This window comes from Gopherus evgoodei, chromosome 4 (genome assembly GCF_007399415.2).
Source record: "Gopherus evgoodei ecotype Sinaloan lineage chromosome 4, rGopEvg1_v1.p, whole genome shotgun sequence".
In the NCBI taxonomy this organism is placed as follows: Eukaryota; Metazoa; Chordata; order Testudines; family Testudinidae; genus Gopherus; species Gopherus evgoodei.
The window spans coordinates 116,890,896-116,914,210 of NC_044325.1; the positions used below are offsets into that span (position 1 = coordinate 116,890,896).

A 23,315-nucleotide genomic window follows, 5' to 3' on the forward strand; every position below is an offset into this window, starting at 1 on the left:
TCAGATTAGTATGTTTCTGTAACTGATGCTTTTTGCCACAAAGGTAATCTCTCATGCAATTTCTGCACAGAGAGAAAATCCGGACCTGTTTTCCTGGAGCACGTGACACTTTCTCCATTAAAAGAGAAGGATGACGCTATATATGTGGTTACAAGCTATAAAAGGGTGAACAATGAACAAAAATGGGAAATATAATTATTGTTCCTGTTTCAGATCACTGAGACACTGGTAATCTTAGAAGTTAGGAGACTTAAAATTAGAAGAAAATAATCCTAAATTTCTTTAGGACTTATCCTAGCCACAGAGTCCTACGAGAGAGCCAGAAGAGATGAAAAGCATTTTCTGAGAAAAAAGCACTGGAAAAGTTGTAGTTCTGCAAAGAACAGATATTTCTAAGAGTAAAACTTATTTTGAGAAAAACAAAATTAGCTGAGACACAAGGTGGATGAGGTAATATCTTTTACTGGACCAGTTTCCATTGGCGAGTTGTCTCTCTAATACCCTGGGACCAATATGGCCACAACAACTCTGCATACAAAATTAGCTGAAACTGTCACTAAAAAAAAAAAAAAAAAAAAAAAGCAGCAAAGAGTCCTGTGGCACCTTATAGACTAACAGACAAGTCAAACAAAGGAAACAGTCTGAGGACTTTTTGCTGATTTTACAGATCCAGACTAACACGGCTACCCCTCTGATACTTAAAAAAAAAATAATAATAATAATAATAATAATAATAATTATAATTAGAACACAAAACAAAGTGAGGACAGACTTGCACAAGTAAGGACTTGAGTTAAGAGTTCTACTTATCAAATCTTATTTTGTTAGGAGTTCTTTAATTATGAATATTTACTATATTTGTTCAGTGTTTCAGCAATATGCCTGACCTCATAGCTTCTACCTCTCAATCCCAACCATGAATGTTTAAATTCCCTGGGGACTATAGACTGTGAAGGCACAAACAAGGCTATACTTACTGAAATTTAACAAACTGAATGGATATCAATGGACAATTTTGCAAAGTTGATATAAATGGTATAACAGCTTTAAACCCTTGCACGAGAGTTTAGCAACAAGCTATATTTAAGTACCACGATGCATCTGTATTCCAATATTTAAAATAAGAGTTTAAATTGCCTTGAAGATACTACCTTTTGCTTATTCTAATTAAGGAAAAACAAGGAGAGCGAGGAGAAAGGTAAATAGACCCTTTTCTTCTCCCACTATAATAATCACCTCGTTATGAATGGTAGCCCACAAAGAATCAGTGTGCTGAAAAACAGCTGTGAATTATAACCACTTCACTCCCTCAGAGGGAGCCCTTTGTTTGCGGTCACAAACTCAGGCCTTCAACCTTTCTTACCCTGCATCACAGCCATCACACAGCAGCAGGCGGTCTTCTCTGTCACTTCTGCCACACACCTCACAAAAAGTTGGATCATCCTCCCCGCTATTACCATCCTGAGCTTTTGTATTCTCAACAGGAATCTAAACAAGAGAGTTTCATATTTTAAGTAGAAGCTTCTATTCTTTTTATCCACACTCTTACATCAGCAACAATAGTGGTTCATTGCTACAGTGACCGCCTGTTCTACCCTAACAGAACCTCCATTTTATTCAAAGTATCTAGAACATGATCATTTTTGAGGTAAGTGCTACAACTTCCACCATCCATCTTCCTTATTTGTGGTGGGTTTGACTGGATATTGTCAGCAACAGAAAATTGCCATTTAAATCAATAAGTTAAGTCAAATTCTGAATAAGTCTGAGATGAGAAAACCCCAAGAGGTGTATAACTAAGAAAATTTCAGGTTTAGATGTTTCTGACTTCCTTGACATTAGTGAGATGCCACAAAGAAATACCCCTGGTAGTTATGAAAGTAGCACTACGAGTTGATTATTTCAAATTAACTCCACGGAAACAAATATGATTAAAATAAATAGGAGACACAGTAGAAATACATAAACTATCATAAGATGCCACCAGATCCCCAGAATTCTAAGAGAGGTTGTGTCTTCAAGACAGACAGTATGCTGACTGACACATTAAAGAAAAATGGACAATGCTAACTCATCAAGACCACAAATTATTAGAAGTTATCAATACATTGAAGCTCTGGTGCTAGGAATTGAGACTCCAATATCTGATACGTGATCTCCTCCTGTACAACTATTTACCAATACAAAACAGTGCTAATGAGAAGAATCCATTGCCTTATCTCTCCACATACATTTAACCAGGGTTTATTCCTATTTATATTACAGCAGCATGCACACAGTTCTAGACACTTTCTACTTAGACAAAGATGGTCTCTGTCCAGAAGAGTTTACAATCTAATTCCTATTTTGAAAAAGAGGTAGTTATGAAAGTTAAACATAGCATATATCCATTCTTTCTGACTTAAATAAGGCACCACACTTTGTGATGTACCATCGAGTAGTATAAATATAAGATTTTTAAAAGCTAAAAACAAACTTTCCCAAAAAAGTGATCAAATTAGGATGGAGGTAATGCATATAATAACTGAATATTAAATAAACTGTATGAGAGAAAAATCTCTGGATAACTGTTTTCTGGTTACATTGACTTTAGTTTTTTGAACGTTAGTAGACGGTCTACCTTTTTTAAGATATCACCACCAAATCGCACCCGAATGCAAATATATTTAAAGAGGATTCGATCCACTGGACAGGAATTGGCATTCTAGAAGGAAAAAAGAAAAAATTTAGTACCTGTCCCATCAGCATGGGTCATAAGCAGTTCTCAACTCAAATCAGTTTTAAAAGGGCTGTTTTCAATTACCACGAGTCTGTGAAGCAGAAGCGCTTTGTCATCTTGCATTCACTGCTCTCAATTAAATCTTAAGAAAATGGATTTGAATATTCCAGCTGCTTGCTGATATCCTTACCACAACTCAATAAATCTTTACCAAGATATTACTGCAGGCTGATCAGAAGACAGACAGGCGTGAAAGCTTAACACATTATCTTGGATAAAAAAACAAGAACAGAGAAAAAGGACTTACTTTAGACCACTCCACAATACAGTCCAAGCAGAAGTAATGGGCACAGCTCTCAGGAGTTCCAACAGCCTGATTCCTAAAGGTGTTGAGGCAGATGGGGCAGTTTTCAGCATCATCATCAGAAGAAATGTCCCCTCCATTTGTCTGTGGCGTTGTTTTCAGAGAAACGGTTGCTTCCGCAACAGCAGTTTCCATTTCTTCCTCTTCAGCGTAGTCATCATCTTCCTCCTCATCTTCAGAATCTTGAGAATAAGAAAAAAAAATGCTTTAATGTACTGCAGGGTTCCAGCATGGGAAAATATTAAACCAGAAAGAATCCTGATCGAGGGGTTGCTTTTCAGAGGGAAGGGTAAACACAATCTTTTTATCACAAGCTAGATTGATTCTTCTCCTATTTTTCCCTTCGACTTAATTAAAAACTAGATATTCCTTTTAAAAAAAAGGATCTTTTAAATATCTTGGTAATCAGAGTTGTGATTACGCTTGCAGAAGATTAAAAGGAGAGAGACAGCAAAATAAGAAGTCCCTCTCTGGTGGCAGTGAAATCGTATAAATCAGGTTGGTGACATTTCTGCATAATTTTCAAAACGAGTATTCATTCACTTTTTCATAGGAACTGTAAAGGGTATAGAGCACTGCCAGATATTCCCAATCATTCCAGAATAGGGACAAGATTTCTCTGAAGCAACTAGTGACTTTGGGACATTAAAGTCTCGTTGAGGTGCAGAGTCATTCACCCTCCCTCCCCCCCCGAAAAGAAAAGAAAAGAAAAAGAAAAGAAAAAGGGAAAAAAGAAAAATACCACACACCAGGCCTACTAAGGTGTCTTCAGTTGTGCACCCAAAATTTGAGATCCAAAAATCACTAATCACTCACTAACTAGTATTAATTCTCATTCTAGGCAAATACCATGGCATTGCTCAATTCATAATTTTGAGAAAAAGGCTTCGTGTCCAACACACACATAACATCTTCAGAAAGGCTGCTAATGCAGCTATCAGATAACACCAAAACACCGTGTAATACTTTCCTCACAAAACAAAAATAGCATGTATTGTATTGTATATTTCAGAGTCAAGGCTCAAGAATGACTACAATATTTTAGAGGACTGATTAATATATATTTTTGGCACGTGCTCAAATCAAATCCATGTTCAATCTAATCAAAGTGACTTGGAAAACACTGGTCCACTCCCAGCAACCTGCAAGATGTGCTGAAGAAATAATTAAAATCCTAAAATATTTCTTTCTGCCAGTTGAACCTCAGTTTCAGTAGAGCACTAGTCTACACAAGCAGACAACAACAACAACATAATTGTGAAATTCTATTAATTTCTCTCTGCTTCAGTTTTTTGTTGTGTGGGGGGGGTGTTAAGTGAACATTGTCAAGGTCAAACACCTTGAAAAACCTGAAAAATCACAGCACTTTGTTCCCAAGGGTTATGCTCACAATTTTAGCTTTGTAACCTCATACTTACGAAAAACACTTGATTTTTGTAATAAGCTGTAGTATGAATTACTGGCAATCTTACAGCAATTTAATATGCAACCTGGGACACAAGTACACCTCTGCTACTTTGTTACAGTGCCACTTGGGCAAGTAAGTATTATTGCAATATACGAGATTCTGGTTCTTTAAGATACCCAGGAAATACTGTTTTTGTCAATTTTAACATATTGCTCGGACACAAGATTGGCCTAGCAGCAGCAGAGAACTGAGTACATTCCACAACAGCTGCAAGCTTTTTATTTTTTAAAACCACATGGCATTGTTTCTTTTAATTTTTTTTTAATGCCTATTTAGAGTGTGGTTGCACCCAAAACATATTATGCATTTCCTAGACAGAAAGGAAAACAATCTCTGCCCTAGAGAATACAAGCTATAAGGAGACAGACAGGTGGGGAAAAGGTATAGAACATACAACTAAAGAAATTAGGATGATATCAAAACTAATTAAATATGTGCACAACAAGTATAATAGTTGTTAACTGCATTTCTTTAACAAATTTCCCTAAAAAGCACTTAGCATAGACTCAGCACTTTCAGGACTTCAGTTAGATTAGCCTGAGGACAGTCCATTTCACCATTACTTTCAGAGTGACTGACAAAAATATAACCAGTCACGTAATATCTGTATAGGCAGATGAGTAATAAATGCAAAACCAAACAGACACACACCCCATTTTACCACTGCATGTAAAAGAAACAGAAGTTACAAAATCCTACTTTAGTTTGAGTGTACCATTTCCACTGTGAAACTTTGAGAGACTCCTCTGCACCACTTATCACCTAAAATTGTTAGATTATTTTCCTTGGGTAAGTTAGCGGCATGCTTCTGTTTGTCTGCTGTTTATAAGTGTGGGGTCTTCACCCTCCATAACATCATTTTGCCAACAAGGATGTTACATTTGAATAGAAATTAAAAATGAATTGGGAAAAAACACAACACTTTTGAATAATTAGCAGGTGTAATACTACAGTATTACTAACATACAATGGTGACAGGTGTCATAGAACATTTAATAAATAAAAAACATCCATTTATATGGCATGTGTAAGAGTGTCTCAAGTCCATTTCTTACCAAGATGCAGTTGAAGGAAGGGAAACAGTCACTAAGTTCTACTTTATTATCTTAAATACGAGCATTTTAGCCAAACAAGAGCCAAAAATGCTTAGATTCCTCTTTTAAAGAATCACGAAAATACTCACAAACATCGGATTTACATTTTGTTGCTACTTTTTGGAAGGAAAGCCATAACCCCCGTTTCTCTCTTCCAGCCATCAAAAATATTTGAAGCAAACAAACATACACAAGCACGTTTAACAGACTCACCTTCTAAATCTTCATCTTCACCTTCTTCCTCCTCCTCCTCAGCCTCATCTTCATCAGTGCCATCTTCTTCCTCACTTCCAGTATCGTCTTCTGAATCCCCACTATTTCCATCATTGCTTTCTTTTAAAATGACAAAAGAGAAAACACTAATTGCATTTACTTTGCACATGATCCCTCACTAAGAATATACTGCAAATAAGAAGTATGTGGGATAGCCAAATATATATCAGAAATCCTGCTGCGGGCAAATCCATACAGAAGCTGAAACAACAGATTTCCAAGGTGCTTTTTGCAGCACTTTTTTGAGTATCATTTATTATCAAGCTGTGACAGCACTGTTCAGCATTTAATTGGCTAGTAGTGTAAAGAAGCCAACAGCTGGAGGCACATAACCTACGAGATGGCACAAAGATTTAAGTTTTTTCTCCCTCAGAACAGATATTTATTTATAACTACTATTTATTTGGATAGGCAAACACTGTTTAAAACCTAAAACAGGAAGTATACAAGTACAGAGCATGGTTTGAGATACCTGCTTCACTTAGGAGCACTAAATTTGATCTTTTGCCTTTGCCTAGTGCAGCATTCTTGTTTATCAGTTCATCCTGACTGTCATCATCCATTGCAGGGCATTGGGAATCAGTTCCCTGAAAAAAAGAAGACTCAAGTAAAACACAAAGTTCCAAACAGTTTGACAGCTCACTGTTTGAATAAGCATATTTTTTTTTGCTCAGCACATGATGAGAAACAGTGAATCTAGAGAGGTATATACACATCAGTAAAATGCATACCATGCTTTAAGTGAAAAAGCCAAAATGCAAATCCCTCAAATGTGTGACTTTTTCCAATTATCAGAGATACACATTATGGATCAGAAGAATGTAAAATTTGTTCCCAAATTTGTAGTTAAATTTTTCAGTCCTGCACCTGACATCCCTCTTGCTGAAAAGTGGCATTTCTAACAGCACCATAGGATCCCAATATAAGACTACTAACATTAAAGCAAAATATTAAACACTTCAATTGTTACTCCTTAAAAACAATTTTTCTTTGATTACTTATCACTTATGTAAGCTGGAAACTGGCTTTACACTGGGCTCCCAAACTAGTAACTTACTGAAAGTGGCCACGCCCACTAGATTCAAGGATACAAAATGTAATTAGAAACTGTTTTCCAATTCATTTCACAGAGGATCCCCAGAGAACCATATTTTGTCAAGTAAAATTTTAGAATGTTGTGATGAGCTAAATAGATGCAGCTTTTTCCTCAAGTTTGGTTTACACTTACAGTTCAACAAAGAATTCTGTGGCACCTTATAGACTAACAGATGTATTGCAGCATAAGTGGGTGAATACCCACTTCATCCGATGTCTGATCTGATGAAGTGGGTATTCACTCACGAAAGCTCATGCTCCAATCCATCTGTTAGTCTTTAAGGTGCCACAGGACTCTTTGTTGCATTTTACAGATCCAGACTAACAGGACTATCCCTCTGAAACTTACAATTCAAAATTTCTTCATTTGGACCAGCGAGAACAAAAACAGTGAAAAGAGTATCCCATGTTATATCCAAGAGTCACATCTGTAAGGGTTTTTTTTGCTTCCTTGGTTGTTAGAAGTTCAGAGTGGCAAGAAGTCAATTTGCAAATGTCAAGGACACTGAGGGTATGGCTACACTTGCACTTGAAGTTTCGAGTGTGGTTGCAGCGCCAGCGCTGGGAGAGAGTTCTCCCAGTGCTGCACGTACTCCACATCCTCTACGGGTGTAGCTTGCAGTGCTGGGAGCCGCGCTCTCAGCGCTGCGGCACTATTTACACTCAGGCTTTACAGCACTGTATCTTGCAGCGCTTAGGGGGGTGTTTTTTTCCACACCCCTGAGCGCGAAAGTTGCAGCGCTGTAAAGCGCCAGTGTAGCCATGGCCTGAGTGGACCATTTAGAGGAAGTTACAGATATCAACGTCTACAGCTCACTACTTCGTTTGAAGGGAACCCAACCCTTGTATATGAGTATATAAATTCCAATTCTCAGCAGCATTCAAGGACTAACTGAAAAGAAACTATTAAAGTACCAAAGCACAATCTCAATATTTTTTCCAAGTCAAAAAACCAGGCAAAAGAACATTGTGTTTCAGACAGTCTAAATAAGTCTTTTCCCTGCACAGCTCCATAATGAGGTGTAACAAAAAAACACCACAGATCCCATGACCAATCTTTCAAAGAAACAAGGAGACATGGTTTAGTGCACATTAATGCAACTAAAATTAATTGTTGTGGGTCAGTAGAGGCTGGTAATAAACTGAAACACTGAGAGATGTGCCATGATCCAAATCCATAATTAATGACAATCAAGCCATTGCTTTTCCTCCACATGCTACAAATACAAACTAAGAAACAAAGATTACTGTGCAATTAAATATATTAATCTCTGGCTTGGTTACAGAAATCTTGTTTAAAAAGACGTGCGTTATGTCAGGATTCCTAGAGGCTCTCTTCAGAAAAGGGATATAGACATTATCTTATGAATGTGATAATGAGGTTCTAACTAGTTGCCTCATTCTCCCTCCCTCCCACCTTCACACTGCATATAATAGATACTAAAATAAGCTCTGAAACATCATAGCACTGTATGTTTTATGCAGATGTTCATGATGTGCCCTGAATTAAACATCTTCACTCAGTCATTTCCTTTTGAAGCCATGTAGCATAACCCTGCACTAAATTAACTGCCTTAAAAATGCAGGTTTCACTAACCCATAGGACTAAACATTAAAGAGTGCTTTTACAGTTAAGTGAAAAAAGCAAAAAGTGTATCCTTAGTCAAAAGTTCCATTGGCTTCTAGCTGATTTAGTAACAGGAGTGATTAAAAAACATTTACATTTGATGAAGACCGAATCACTTTCAGTTAAAGGCAATCACAATGTGATGTAACTGAAAGGATAAGAAGCACTTTAAATCTGCTAGTTTCCATTATCAGTTTTTAAAGTTTCAGCAGTGCATATTTAGGTATTTAACATTAGTCTCAACTTCATTATATAAAATATAATTAAATGGTACACTAGTTGCATTAATTATACAACCACAATATTGTGGTAAAGTTGGGAAATTCCAAAGCTAAGATTCCTAGAGCAACTTTAGTCAAGCTACATTGCTGAGATGGTTAGGTTTTTTAGAAATTCTTGTTAAATTTATAGAGTACAACTTGGTATTTTAGTTAATATTTTTATTATTGTTAAATGAATCATCACAAAGTACACAGGACGAGCAATGTGACCCAGTTCACATCACTATAAGAATCTTAATATTTGTACTTCCTGACCTTTTATTTTAATTTTTCATCTTAATGTTGCATCAATATAGCTTGGGTGTATTTCCTCTTTATCTTTTGACTGTTATCATCCACACTCACCCTTCTACACAATTTCCAAACTATCAGAGGTCCAAAATTTTAAAGAAAAAGTGAAAGTTATGGAATCCATAGCTAAAATTCAGCTTTATCATGAAGTTCACCTTCTCTCCTTTCCCCACTCTCTTTATAGCATGAGTTTCCATCTTTTCTCTCTGTCCCATGGCTTACAAATGAACTTGAATATCCCTATGAAGCTTATTACAAAAATAAATATATCAGACAAGAAGTGAACTGGAAGAGTAAGAATCAGACTTTTAGTGATAGTTCTAAGGAATGGTCAAGTAGATGTCTTCTTGATTGCAAATGTACATATATTCATTCATTCTATTGCTTTGGAATGACATAGCCACTAATACTATCTAATTTGTACAATATTTCTGCTCTTCTCCAATGAAAAGTATCCATGAAATACAAATAGAGCACAAATTAGCCACTGTTACTCCAAAAACCTAGCTGATATAACTGATGGCAGTTATGACCAAGGCCACATGCTGCATTTGCAACATACAGTACTCAGAACACTCAATTAAGTTAATGGGAACTTTGCATTCATAAAGGACACAGAATCAAGCCCCAAGAAAGAAAACTTCACATAGGCATTTGTTCCTTGAGAAATTTGGGATAGAGAAGGGGGAAGACACAGCCTTTGCAAATATAAGGTGACAAACTGAAGCTAAAACAGATTCTAGTTTCTAAAGAGAGCAAAAAACGGAGTTCACAAAAAACAAAATCATACTCGACAGTTGCCCTTTAAAAGAAAAACTGATGACAATTCAATGCATTTAAGAAGCAGTATATTCTCAATGACTCAGGTCCATTGTTTCTGGAATTCAACTCCACTGAGCCTGAGCCTAGCCACTTTTAGAGCAAGATGATCTTTTTTTTAAGTCACCAGCTCTGGAGTATATCATTTGTACATTTACATATGTTAGCCTTTCACAACTGGAAATGTGGGTGCAAATTTGGTTTGGGCCACCAGAGAAGACTAATTAAACACTGTCCAGACCCTCAAAATTAAACATGCTGTCAGAAATAATAGTCTCTTTTTTGGAAAGCAGAAGTACTGGAATACCACACTTGCAGGTCATGAAGGAGAGGCACTAGCAGACTTTGTAGAGTAAGTCTGAAGCTGGGGAAGCTTACACAGTACTATCACTGTATCAGTATTACCATCAGTATCCATCCACCACCACACCAAACCCAAAGAGACCTTCACAGCCTCCTGCTATTCACTTAACTCTAAAAAAAACTTGCACTCCGGATGTTTTCTGCTTGAGTGTGTCTTGCCACTAGGTGCTGGTCCACTTGCATCCTGTCCACCTCCTCAGTTATTCAATCTCACTACACCTGTTCATTGTCCCCTATCATTCTCTCCTTCTCCCCCTATGAATTCCCACCCTCTTTCCATATTCCCCTTCACACTCTCCCAAGCCCTTCCCACCATTCTTCCTCCTTATCTTCAATCCCAACAAATGTCTCACACACAAAAATAAAGCTAAGAGGGAGAAGGGTGTTACTATTTACTTCAAATTCATAAAAAATGCTGTGCATATAGTTTATGCACTATTCACAGAACTTGTACACATCTTATGTACAGCAATTTAAATAAGCCCTGGAAATAATCTCACCCCCCCCTCCAAAAAAAAAAACCATTCAAATATCTGTAAAAAAAATAAATAAAAAAGATGAACTCTGCAACATCTTAATAAAACATTTATATACAAAACAATAAGTAAATGTCAGTTGCCCAGATCACTGCTTGTATGTTGATCCTTTCCCTCACTCTTCTACTGTCTTCATGTTTATAAACTGTGAACTTAGCGCAGAGACTGTCTTCTGTGGGTGTGTGTGCACACAGCACACTGTGAGGTCGACCATAATATATACAATAACACCATAATTTACTGTGAAAGTTATTTATTAGTCTCAACATGGAAAGTTTTAAATCATTTACATTTAATTATCAAATAGTTAAAAAGTGATTTTCAGACTTGTACTTGCAAGAGGTTCTCTGAACGAACAAAAAAATCAAATGTTGAATGAACTTGTTTTGTGGGGAAAGGGGTACAATAGGTAATTTTAAAAAAATTACTCAAGAGCCTGACATTTTTGTAAATCAACATTTTAATCCAACAGCACTGTCACTTCTTATTTTGGGTACTTTGAGCAGTCTTTAGGTGTAGCATTCATTTAAAAAAATGAAAATATTTATTTTAGTTTACTTCAGAAGCACTCTGGATTACGGAGACTCTCAAGACAAGAAAGCAGAAGTCAGTTAGATTTTCTCATATCTTTGAGGTTTTCAATTCCATTATTTTGATCATTTGTTTTGTTTTGTTGACAGTAATTGGGAAGATATACACCAGAGAACACCTACAACTAAACTTAAATTTCCTAAAGACTCATTATGTAACTTCCAGACTTCACTAACCAGGAAATGTCTATTTTATTTGGGTTTCATACTACTGAAATTGTGCAGTTCCCACTTAATGTCTGACATCAGAAAATCACTGGATGTGATTCAGGTTTCAGAATCTGCAGTAACTGAAACACACACAAAAGTTATAAAGATCAAAAAGACTCATGAGGTTGAGAAAAAGGCTGGAGATACAGAGGTTAACAACCACCATGATATCCTGAATGTAAAGCAACAAGAACTTAAATTGACTCAAAAAAAGAATAGACTTAGATACATTAGATGAATTATTGTGTTATTGCTAACCCAAAGTTTATCTACAGTTTACTCCTATACAATTTCACATACATTATATGTAATGTTGGAACTTGCAACAGAACTTTAGAACTAGCACAATAAGTCTAAATCGTTATTCCAGGCAGCCAACATACTAGGAATTAGAACCACCCAACCAAAGCCTATATTTTAAATAATTGTAAAGAATGATGCAGAACAACATAATCAATTTCCTAGAGTCCCAGAACCCATAACTGCAAAATATGTGACACCTCTTCCCTCAAAATGAGGAATCTGAGACTATTTCAGATCTCTCCATAAGCATCTGACTTGGGTTTTTAATATCTGGCCTAAAGAGGCTTCCAGTGACAGAAGCCATCTGACAAGCTTTTAGCATGAGAAAAGGCAATCAGTGCATGTATCACAAGACTTGAATCTTGACTAAAGATTGCAGTCTCAGTATTGTTTAGTGTGAGATCTCTAAGGGCTCCCATTCTTCTGAGGAGTATTAGATGCTCTAATACAGTGGTCCCCAACCTTTTCCATCTAGTGGGCGCCAGATAACGAGCCACCGAGGACAATGGCCGGTGGAAGAGCATCCACTGAAATGCCGCCGAGAAGCAGCAACGTCAATAGGCGTCACCGCCGAAATGCCGCCGACAAGCAGCAGCATTTCATCAGCGACACCTCTGAACGACACTGCTTCTCAGTGGCATTTCGGCTGATGCTCGTCCACCGGACAGTATGTGGGTGCACACAGATGCCCTGGCGGGCGCCATGACACTCACAGGCACCATATTGGGGACCACTGCTCTAATAAATAGGCCAAAGCAGCTAAATCAGAGTAGTAAGAATAAATGGATCTCAAAATATTACAGGAACTCAGAGAACCAGAAAGCCACAGTTTAACTTAACTTGCATGGGGTTAGATAGCATGAGGGGCAGGAGTGGAGGTCTGCAACTTGCTAATTAATTACTCGCTGGCCTACAGTGGCTTTCACTAGATAACCCACTGACACTTCCGAGGTGAAAGACCAGCATGTTACAGCCCTGGTTGAGTGTTCCCTTGTAAGCCATCATCAGGCTGCTGTACTGGACCCAATCCTTTGATCCCATGTACTTTTAAACATACTGGATCCAAGCTGTGTCCAAACAGCTGTATCTCTTTGACTGGCCCTTTCAGGCCCAATGCCAGGGTACAGACTCCACTCCTTCTTGGATGTGGGACCCCACAGTCCAGCTACCCTGAGCCCCAAAGCTAGTGCTAGCGCCTCAAGTCTGCCCAGTATCTTATGCATGTCCCCCCCTCAAGCTCCACCATGGGCTCTCTGGGTTACTGTTTAGCCTTTCAGGGACCTCATGAGAATTGAAGCAAGTAACACAGACTTTACAAAACATCTTTAAACCTTACACACTTCACTCAGAGAAAGCAAAAGAGATATACAGATATATGGAAAAATACCCACCTGCAAGCAAGACCCTTCCCCAGTTTCCTCAACCTCCTGAGAGATGTGTGTCCTTCAGAGAGTCCCGCATTCTTTTGCTTGCTTGCGTGCACATACACACACACACTCACTCCTCTTTTGGTTCTGAACTCTCTCTCTTTTTTTTTTAGGGGGACAGCACATGATTTATTAGAACTCTTCAATCACAGGTTGACAGGGCAGCAAGCAGCCCCCTCCACACCACGCTTTGCTATAGAGTCTCCTTTTACCAACAGCTTCTCCACTGTCATTCCCCTGAGGCTTTTCCATTCTCCCACCTTCTATGGATAGGGACAAAAACAGATCAGTTGTGTCCCCCTTGGACGGGGACACCAACAACAAAACAATACAGGGGTCAAGACCTGGTAAGTATCACTTATTGGGTTATCCACAGCCATTGTCTGGCTTCCTGTAGATGTGTGAAAACATCCAGAACTACCTTAATACTTTGCATCCATGTAGCAAACATCATGCTATAATACTCATAACAATTATCATTATGTACCAGTATTTGATTATTATCTCTCATATTCTTCGTTGGAGTTTAGCTCTCCAAGATTTTGATTTTGAAATTCAACACATCACAGGAGCTTCTAACAAAGTTGCTGATGCACTCTCCCGTGAGAGTTTCCCAGAATCCAGTAGTTAAAAAGTGTTCTTAAAATGTAGAAGTCTATTAGTTATATACTTAGGAGTATATGTAAAGGTCTATGTGTTGTATTAATCTGTTTATTTTCAAGTTCTAGAAGGAAATTGCCGCCAGTGAGCTTCCCCACTGTCTGCAATTTGGGGGGCGTGTCATAAACAGATAGCTAAGGGTTAATGTCTCTTTCACCTGAAACACCTGACCAGAGAACCAATCAGGAAACCGGATGTTTTCAACTGTGGGTGGAGGGAATTGTGTGTCTGAGTTCTTTGTTTTCTGGCTGCCTGCTTTCTCTGAGCTTTGGAGAAGTAGTTCTGTTTTCTAATCTTTTGTTTCTAAGTGTAAGGACCAAGAGATCAGATAGTAAGTTATATGGTTTCTTTTCTTTGGTATTTGCATGAATATAAGTGCTGGAGTGCGTTGATTTGTATTCTTTTTGAATAAGGCTGTTTATTCAATATTCTTTTAAGCAATTGCCCTGTATTGTATCACCTTAATACAGAGAGAACATTTGTATTTTTTCTTTCTTTTTTATATAAAGCTTTCTTTTAAGACCTGTTGGAGTTTTTCTTTACTTCAGGGAAATTGAGTCTGTACTCACCAGGGAATTGGTGGGAGGAAGAGATCGGGGAGATCTGTGTGTGGGTTGGATTTGCTAGCCTGATTTTGCATTCCCTCTGGGGGGAATAGGAAAGTACTTTTTGTTTCCAGGATTGGGAACAGAGAGGGGGGGTCTCTGTGTAGTTTCACAGAGCTTGTGTCTGTGTATCTCTCCAGGAGCACCTGGAGGGGGGAAGGGGAAAAGGATTATTTCCCTTTGTTGTGAGACTCAAGGGATTCGGGTCTTGGGGTCCCCAGGGAAGGTTTTTCAGGGGGACCAGAGTGCCCCAAAACACTCTAATTTTTTGGGTGGTGGCAGCAAGTACCAGGTCCAAGCTGGTAACTAAGCTTGGAGGTTTTCATGCTAACCCCCATATTTTGGACGCTAAGGTCCAAATCTGGGACTAAGGTTATGATAAATACTCATAACAATTATCATTATGTACCAGTATTTGATTATTATCTCTCATATCAGTAGATCAGAGATTGCATTTAGCAACTTAAGTTGCAAGAATCACACTCCAGTCAAATAACGAAAGGCACTGAATGCAAGGCACCATTGCTAGCTGAACAATGTTAAAATGAAATTAGATAACACAAGGTAATTCATCTTTGAGAAGAATACACCGATGCAAAAATTTGACCCTGTGGTGCTAATACTAATAGTCTCCTTCCAAATCTAGACACAATTTAAATGTTGTGAAAAGTTTACATTCATAGGCAAACAGGTTCCATACAAGCCTTACCTATGCAGTTAGCTGAGATGCCATCTTGTGGACTAATTCTAAATATTACAAAATAGTTTAAAACATGCAAAAAACTGAAGCTTTTTCCCACTGGCTGTTGATATCACACACACATACATATACATATACAGATACACTATATCCAATAATGATATGTAATCATATCAACCAAACTAGCTAGTTTTCTTATCTTTCTGTATGTTTCATATGATCAGTAAGAGGCACTGCAAACAGGGCAATTACTACACCCAACACCCCAGGGGCAAGCTATACTCACCTCAATAAGTCTTTCAGCAATAAAACTGGATGTAAATTCTAAAACTGTACTTCAGAGGACATTCAAAACACTGAGACCAAGCCACACAACAGGGCTTTGGAGCGGAGCCCAGAGCTGGAGAGCGGAGAAGTGGAGCTGCAGAGTTTTTTTGCCTGGAGCGGAGCCGGAGCACAGCTCCAAAGCCCTGCCACACAGTGCCCATATCAATGAAGTAAGCAGTTTTGTGATGGTCCACGCTTTGTGACAATTACTTACGTTACTATTCTCTGCCTAAGGGCTCGATACTGCATTTACTACAATAAGATAGCTTTTCTAATAATATTTTAAAGGTTTAGTAAGAGACACCCAGAAGTTGCAGCTCTGAGCTTTTAAAACCCTAGCCCACCTTGCTGGATGGGATTGGCAGCAACCAGATCGCCAGCCTTTGATTTGACAGAACTGCATTCCCGCCCCTAAATCACACTGAGAAAACGCGGCCCCTGCCACACACATTGGTTTAGTAGAAAAACAGCGTTACGGAAATGTAACCTCCAGCACCTCCAAGGCCTGTTGCTACCGATTATATAAGAGGAGCTGGCGAGAGCTGGGACTCCGCCACCCCACCCTGAGCTAGAGAGACAGCGGGGCATATGCAGCGGAGCTACCTGGTGGTGGAGTCGCCCGCCCGCCCGGAGGCCCGCTGGTGGGTGCGGGGAAGCGATGTTGTCCGTGGCCAAGTAAGACGAGTAGCCAGGACAAGCCCCGCACCAAACACGCCAAACTCCCAACCCATCCCCGCCCGCCGCCAGGCACCGGAGCCCGAGCGCGGCTAGCAGACTCCCCCGCCTCGCGCGCGATTCTTAGGGCGGGCTGCCCACCCGCGGGGCGCCCGGGTGGGGGAGGGGGCGCTCCGCTCCGCTCCCGGCCTCAGCGACTCACCCCCGGAGAAGAGCCAGCGCCGCCGTCGCGGCCTCACTCAGCGAACGCGCCGCCGCTGCGCTGCCCGGCTGACAAGGAACCGGGAGAAGTGGGCGAGCGGGGGGGGAGGGGAGACTAGGCCGGGACACTGAGGGGGGAGCAATGCCGCTGTGATCCCCACCGGAACCAGGCTCGCAGCACTTCCGGGTCACGCAGCGAGCTCCGCTCCCCCAAAGGGAGGGGACACAAGCTGGTGGGTCGAACCATTGAGTCTACGACGGGGGTGAGGGGATGGGGAGTGCAAAGCAGCGGACTGAATCATTGGGGTGAAGGAGCCAGTGCAGGCTGTCGGGCTGAACCACTGAGTGACTGTAAGGGGGGGGGAGCGTGTATCTCTGCCCTGCCTGGGCTGTGCACAGGGGAGCTAGGTTGTATTTTGCATGTACAAATTTAGGGCAGCTCAGTAACTGCTGCTAAGGAGCATTCCCCCTAGCTAGGGGGAAGGGATGGTTTCCCCCGTAGCGCTGGCTGCCATGTGGGGGGCACACACCAATCATCCCACCCTGGCACTGGCCCGAGCAAATACTGGTGGGCAGGGGAGCCTCACACAGGTTTTGTTGTCCCAGTAGGAGCCAGATACCAACAGCTCACCACCGCTGCCCCATCCTCAGTACACAGCCCACAGAAACTGGGCCGGGCAAGCCAGGTGCCTTGCTGCCAGCATGTGAGTGGTGCCTGCCAGGCAGGGATCTGCCATGGCCACAGGCCACATGAGCTGCAGCCTAGGACATGCTGGACCCATTGCTCATGCGGTCATGGGTTCCAAGGTCAAATGGGACCATTATGTCCTCATCTATGCTACAAAATTAAGTCAGTCTAAGTGAGGTCAAAATACAGCCACTGGAGCAAATATTGCAGCTTTTCATGTCCACACTACCCTCCTCACCAGGAGAACTTGCACTGATGTGTGGAGGGCTCACAGTTGGAGCCCCTCCCTCCACCTGCACAGGGCTGACAACTTGGCCTACCAGCCCTGAGGCAGAAGGGCTCCAGCTGTGAGCCCGTGCAGGGCTGAGAGCCAGCAGGTGAAGTAAGTAACAGTGTCTACATGGACACTGTGTCACCCTAACTACATCAACCTAAGCAGTATGCCTCTCACGGAGGTGGAGTAGGTCGGTGCAGTGGCATATCAGTGGTAGCAATGTTGTAGTGTAGATGCTTACAGTTAGGTTGGTGTAAGCTGCCTTACATTGATCTAACTGTAGTGTAGTAGACCAGACCTGTGATCATCTAGTCTGACCTGTGTAACACAGGCCATAGCACTTCCACAGCATTATTCTGAGAGCAGCTCTTTTAGAAAAACATCCATTTTAAAATGTTCAGTGATGGAGAATCCAGCACAACCTTCGGTAAATTGTTCCAATGGTTAATTAGAAATTAAAAATTTACACCTAATGTCCATTCTGAATTTGTCTAGCTTGAACTTCCAGCCATTGGATCATGTTATACCTTTCTCTGCTAGACTGAAGAGCCCATTATTAAATATTTGTTCCCCATGTAGATACTTACAAATATTTTGCTTTCCCCTGCTTTAGGATGCTTCATTCTAGTTGAATATCTCCCCCGTTTACCTTTTCTTTCTTTACTCAAGGATATAGGCTACAGGCCTACGACACCAGCAAATAAAGGGCAACATCCACCAAACAAAAGGGATTTGCCCATATCATTAAAAAAAAATCATCTTAACTTGACTTCTGAATAACTATTGTTCATAGATTTTAAGACCAGGGGACCATTAAATCTAGGCTGATGTCCTGTATTACACAGGTTATAGAATTTCACCAAGCTACCCCTGTTTTGAGCCCAGTTACTTGTGTTTGATTAAAGCATATTTTCCAGAAGGGTATTCAGTCTTTATCCAAGGATGAAGAATCCATCATCTCCTTGGTAGTTTGTTCCAATGGCTAATCACTCTCACTTAGGAAAAAATGTGCCTTATTTTTTATTTGAATTTATCTGGTTTCAGCCGCCAGCCACTGGTTCTTGTTATGCCTTTTTTTTGGGCGGGGGGGCAGGGTGCTAGATTAAAGAGTCATTTTCTTGTACTCCCTGTGAAGGTACTTATGCTTGTACACTCAAATCACCTATCGATCTTCTTTTCAATAACAGACTGAGCTCTTTAAGCCTCTTACTATGTCATTTTCTCCAGCCTGCAATCATTTTTGTAGCTCTCTTCTGAATCCTCTACAATTTTTCAACATCTTTCTTCAAATATGGACACCAAAACTGTATGCCACATTCCTATATTAGTCTCACCAATACTATATGCAAAGATAAAATCACCTCTTTGCTCTTACTCACCCATTTATACATGCAAGGATCACATTAGACCTTTTTGCCACAGTGTCAAGCTGGGAGCTCACATTAAGTTGTTTGTCCATTGTGACCCATAAAACCTTTTCAGAGTTACAGCTTTCCAGGATACAGTCCTCATTCTGTAGATATGGCCTGCTTTCCTTGTTCCTAGACTATGACCTTTTATTTTACTGTATTAAAACACATTTTGTTTGAATGGGCCCAGGTTACCCAGTGATCCAAATCACTCCGTACGACTGCTGTGTCCTCATCACTATTTACCACTCTGCCAAGCTCTGTGTCAACCGCACATTTTTTTTAGAAGTGATTTTATATTTATTTCCAGATTGTTGATAAAAATATTGAGCAGCATCAGGCCTAGAACCAATGCCTGAAATCCCTAGTCAAGTTAAGAGTCTGAGGCAGCCTTAGGTGACCTTGACCTCCTATCTCAGTTGAAACCTACAAATTGCCCTATCACTAGGATTTTGCTTCTAGCTACATAACTCAGGATAAGAGCAAACTTTTTTCCTGGTGAAGACAAGGCCACAGAGGTTGGTGGAGTTCAGACACTTGAGTTATTGGAGATAAGAAAAAACTTACATATTTTAGCTATCTATTTATTCACTGTCCAGTAATTCAGATAGGTCAAGAGATTTTCCTCAACCTGTCAAAACATCATCATCAACTCTGGGCTACGCCAAGCATGGAAAGTTTCAACGCCAACATTTTTCAGAATGTTATGAGCACATGAAAATTGGAGGAAGGTTTTAAAATGAACATCCTGACATAACTACAGAGATTGCAAACTAGGAGGCATCGAAGATGAAATTCTGGTTCTGTTGGAGTCAATGGCAAAACTTGCATTACCTTCTTATTACTAGGATTTCAGCCCCTGGAATTTTTTTACCTGAGGAAGAGGATTGTAGTGTTGCCAACTTTTGTGATTTAATCACAATTCTTGTGATACTTGTTATTTTTCTAAAAGCCCAACTGCTGGAATCTATCGAGCATGAGAAAATCTTGAGAGGTTAATCGAATGCACTCTAAAGGCTCAGAAACCAGAATGCAAAAAAACCCCAAACCCTGCTCAAAATGTACAATTTTAGGGGGGAAAAAAAAACCTCTTGTGATTTTTTAGCCAATCTCATGATTTTTGTGAGTGTGACTAATGACTTTTGAATGCCTGGGATTGGCAATACTGGGAATGACAGTGGGAGTATGGTGAAGAAGCAAGATAGAATGGTGAAAAGAACAAGAACGAGAAGCAGATTGCTGCTTATAAATGTTTAGGGCCTGGTTTTATAGGGATACTACTGAGCACCCACAACTTCTACTGAAGTCAACTGCAGGTGTAAGGACTCAGCACTTCTGAAGTTTTCCAAAGGGCTCAGTAGACAGCTGCTCCCATAGTGACCTTATGGCCAGATTTTCAAAACAGGGGATCATCCGATGTCCTGAGCTTATGAAATTCTAGCTGCGATTGTGGGTGCTGAGATCTTTTGAAAACTCTGGCCTTCGCATGTTCTCAAATACACGTTTGAGGGTATGATAAAGGAGACAATACACTAGCTCCACCACTAGAGGTCTCTCCCATACTCATTAAGAACACCGCACCCTCCTATCTGACTAGCCCAGGGACAATATATGTTATCTGCAGTGTAGGGGTAGCTGTGGTGGTCCCAGGATATTAGAGACAAGCTGGGTGAGGTAATATCTTTTATTGGACCAAAGTCTGCTGGTGCAGGGCTGGCGCTTCCATTTAGGCGGCCTAGGCAATCGCCTAGGGCACCAGGATTATTGGTGGGCAGCATTTTGCCGGGGGGGGGCGGCAGGCAGCTCCGGTGGACCTGCCGCAGGCGTGCTTGCGGTGGGTCCGCTGCTCCCGTGGCTCTGTTGGACCTCCCGCAGGCAGGCCTGCGGCAGCTCCACCGGAACCACAGACCAGCGGACCCTCCGCAGGAATGCCTGCGGCAGGTCCACCGGAGCCGCGGGACCAGCGCGTGGGGCGGCGAAATGGTCGTGCGCCTAGGGCGCTAACAACACTAGCGCCGGTCCTGTGTGGTGAGAGAGACAAGCTTTCAAGTCACACAGAGCTCTTCCTCAGGGCTGGGAAAGGTATCCCAGCGTCACAGCAAAGGGCATTTTGTTCCATGGGCCTCAGGTATAATAGATCAGGGAAGGCTTAGCCGCCAGACATCTGGGCCACAGTGGTCCCGCCCCTTCCCCGAGGCCCCCACCACCTGCTGCTGCTGCCTGCCTGCCATGTCTCCTCCAGTCCCCATCCCACCCCGGAGGTCCCCACTGCTTGCCACATCCCTCCTCCTCGGGGGCAGAGGAGTGAGGAGGGACGCGGAGAGCTAGTGGCGGGCGGGGGGAGTGAGGAGGCTCGGCTAGGCACGGGCCAGTGGTTCGGACGAGGGGCAAGGGGCCTTCAAGGGCGACTGGACCCAGGCACTTGAGGGGCTGGCCTGGTGCTCGGGGGGGCAGTGGCTCATCTAGGGGAGGACCTTCAGGGAGGGGGGCGGTGGCTCGGTCTGGCGCTGCAGCCAGCTCAGTGCCCAGGGGGCTGGTGGCTTGGCCTGGTGCTGGCAGATGGGGCTGGTGTCGACTGGGGAGGCCATCAGGAGTGGGGGAGCCAGCGGCATTGGGTCTGGCCCGGCACTCGGGGGCAGTGGGTCAGTGGTGCAGCCCGGAATGGCTGGGGCGGACCAGGCCTCCTCCAGTCCCAGGAAGGCCCCTTAGGGCTTCTCCTGTTACGGGAGGATGGAGGGGAAAGACAGGGCCAGCAGGCTAGCCTCCCCAAATAAGGGGTTGACCTGCCACCCATGTTTTGTTCCACCTTGCCTTTTGCTGCGACACCGCGAGTATCTTTCCCAGACCTGAAGAAGAGCTCTGTGTGGCTCGAAAGCCTGTATCTGTCACCAGCAGAAGTTGGTCCAATAAAAGATATTACCTCACCCACCTTGTTTCTCGTATCACCGTTTATAGAAGGGAGAAGCCTACTGCTATTAATGCTCAGAGCCGGAGGAGAGAACACAGCTGTCTCCATGCAGCCAGAGACTAGAAACTAGGCAGGATGAAAAGAACTGCTGATAACCACTCACCTACTGGCTGCATGCATGTCTGAGAGCACCTAAGTGGTAGTCAGCTGACCTCTACTCCACTGCACTTATGTGTCGCTGAGACCTTCAACTCCAGAGCAGCAATGAAGGACATAAAGGGATGCTGCAAACATATGGTTTTAACAACACACTGGAAACATGTGACCAATACATAGAGTGGGAGTTCATCCTCACCTGATGGGAGTTCACCTGAATAACAGAAAAGAGCAAAACTCGAAAGCTGATAAGCAGTCTGTCTGCTGACACAGATACCTCAAGGTGCTCACTTTAATGGAGGTTGCTACACAAGTCCTGATTCTGCTTTATCAGTGTTTCCCCCCACCCTGCGAATTGCGGAATGGGGGCACAGATAAAAATAACACAACAAGGCAACCTCACATTCCTCCCACCCCCAGTTACTGCCAGCCTGATCGCTTCTTCGTAGTATCCCAGCACCCAGCTATCATGCCACTAATGGTACATTCTCTGGGGTCCCCACTGTATTAACTGGGGGAGGGAAGAACTCTACTGGGATTTATGGAAGGATAGCTTGCCTCCTGAACTGGGCCATTCCCATCCCTTGGAGGAAGGGTGAGGAGGAAATAGGTAGTTCAGCTACAAACAAGAGCAATCCTCTTTCCCCTCTAAAAAAACATGGGAGGGAATGAAAAGAAAATAGAGTTATAACAGAGACTAAGTAGTAATATCATAGGTGCTGACTCCATGGGTGCTCCCAGTGCCTCCTACCCACCGGCGGCCCCACTGATCAGCACCTCCCCCCAGCACCTCCCCCAGATCAGCTGTTTAGCAGCGTGCAGGAGGTGCTGGGGGGAAGGAGGAAGAGCAAGGTGCACTCAGGGGAGAGGGCAGAATGGGGCAGGAAGAGGCAGGGCAGGGGCTTGGGGGAAGGGGTGGAGTGGAGGCAGGGCCTGGGGCAGAGCAGGGGTCAAGCACTCCTCCGGAAAGGACAAAATCAGCACCAGTGAGTAATATACTTCTTGCCTCATCCAGGCCCAGATTCAATGCAGGCAGTGACTTGGGGAAAGGCTGGTGACCCTTTACCATGACATCTTCATTGATGGTGTGAGTGTGTGGCCTCTGCCTCACATGATGCATAGTTCAGAGTCCCATGTAGGACAGAACATTTCAAAGCAGTTACTGGAGCAACTAAACAAATATATAACAGATGCAAACATACATTTGATACCTAATCATAAACATTAGGCATTGTGGGATAAGAGCTAAAGT

General features: G+C 42.0%; 1 protein-coding gene across 2 annotated transcripts in view; it reads right to left on the reverse strand.

Moving 5' to 3' along the window:
* The window catches only part of PHRF1 (PHD and ring finger domains 1), a 48,294-nt gene extending 31,451 nt beyond the window's left edge, over nucleotides 1–16,843 (reverse strand). The window contains exons 1-6 of one of the 2 annotated variants that reach the window (XM_030560692.1): nucleotides 16,630–16,843; nucleotides 6,391–6,505; nucleotides 5,859–5,978; nucleotides 3,027–3,265; nucleotides 2,621–2,704; nucleotides 1,364–1,488 (exon numbers count right to left, since the gene is read on the reverse strand). In XM_030560692.1, the coding sequence (XP_030416552.1) occupies nucleotides 1,364–1,488; nucleotides 2,621–2,704; nucleotides 3,027–3,265; nucleotides 5,859–5,978; nucleotides 6,391–6,481 (659 nt within the window). In that variant the 5' untranslated portion in view covers nucleotides 6,482–6,505; nucleotides 16,630–16,843. The remainder of the gene's footprint in view (nucleotides 1–1,363; nucleotides 1,489–2,620; nucleotides 2,705–3,026; nucleotides 3,266–5,858; nucleotides 5,979–6,390; nucleotides 6,506–16,629) is intronic. The other variant, XM_030560693.1, reaches the window with a different exon arrangement.
* Nucleotides 16,844–23,315: the final 6,472 nt, after the last annotated feature.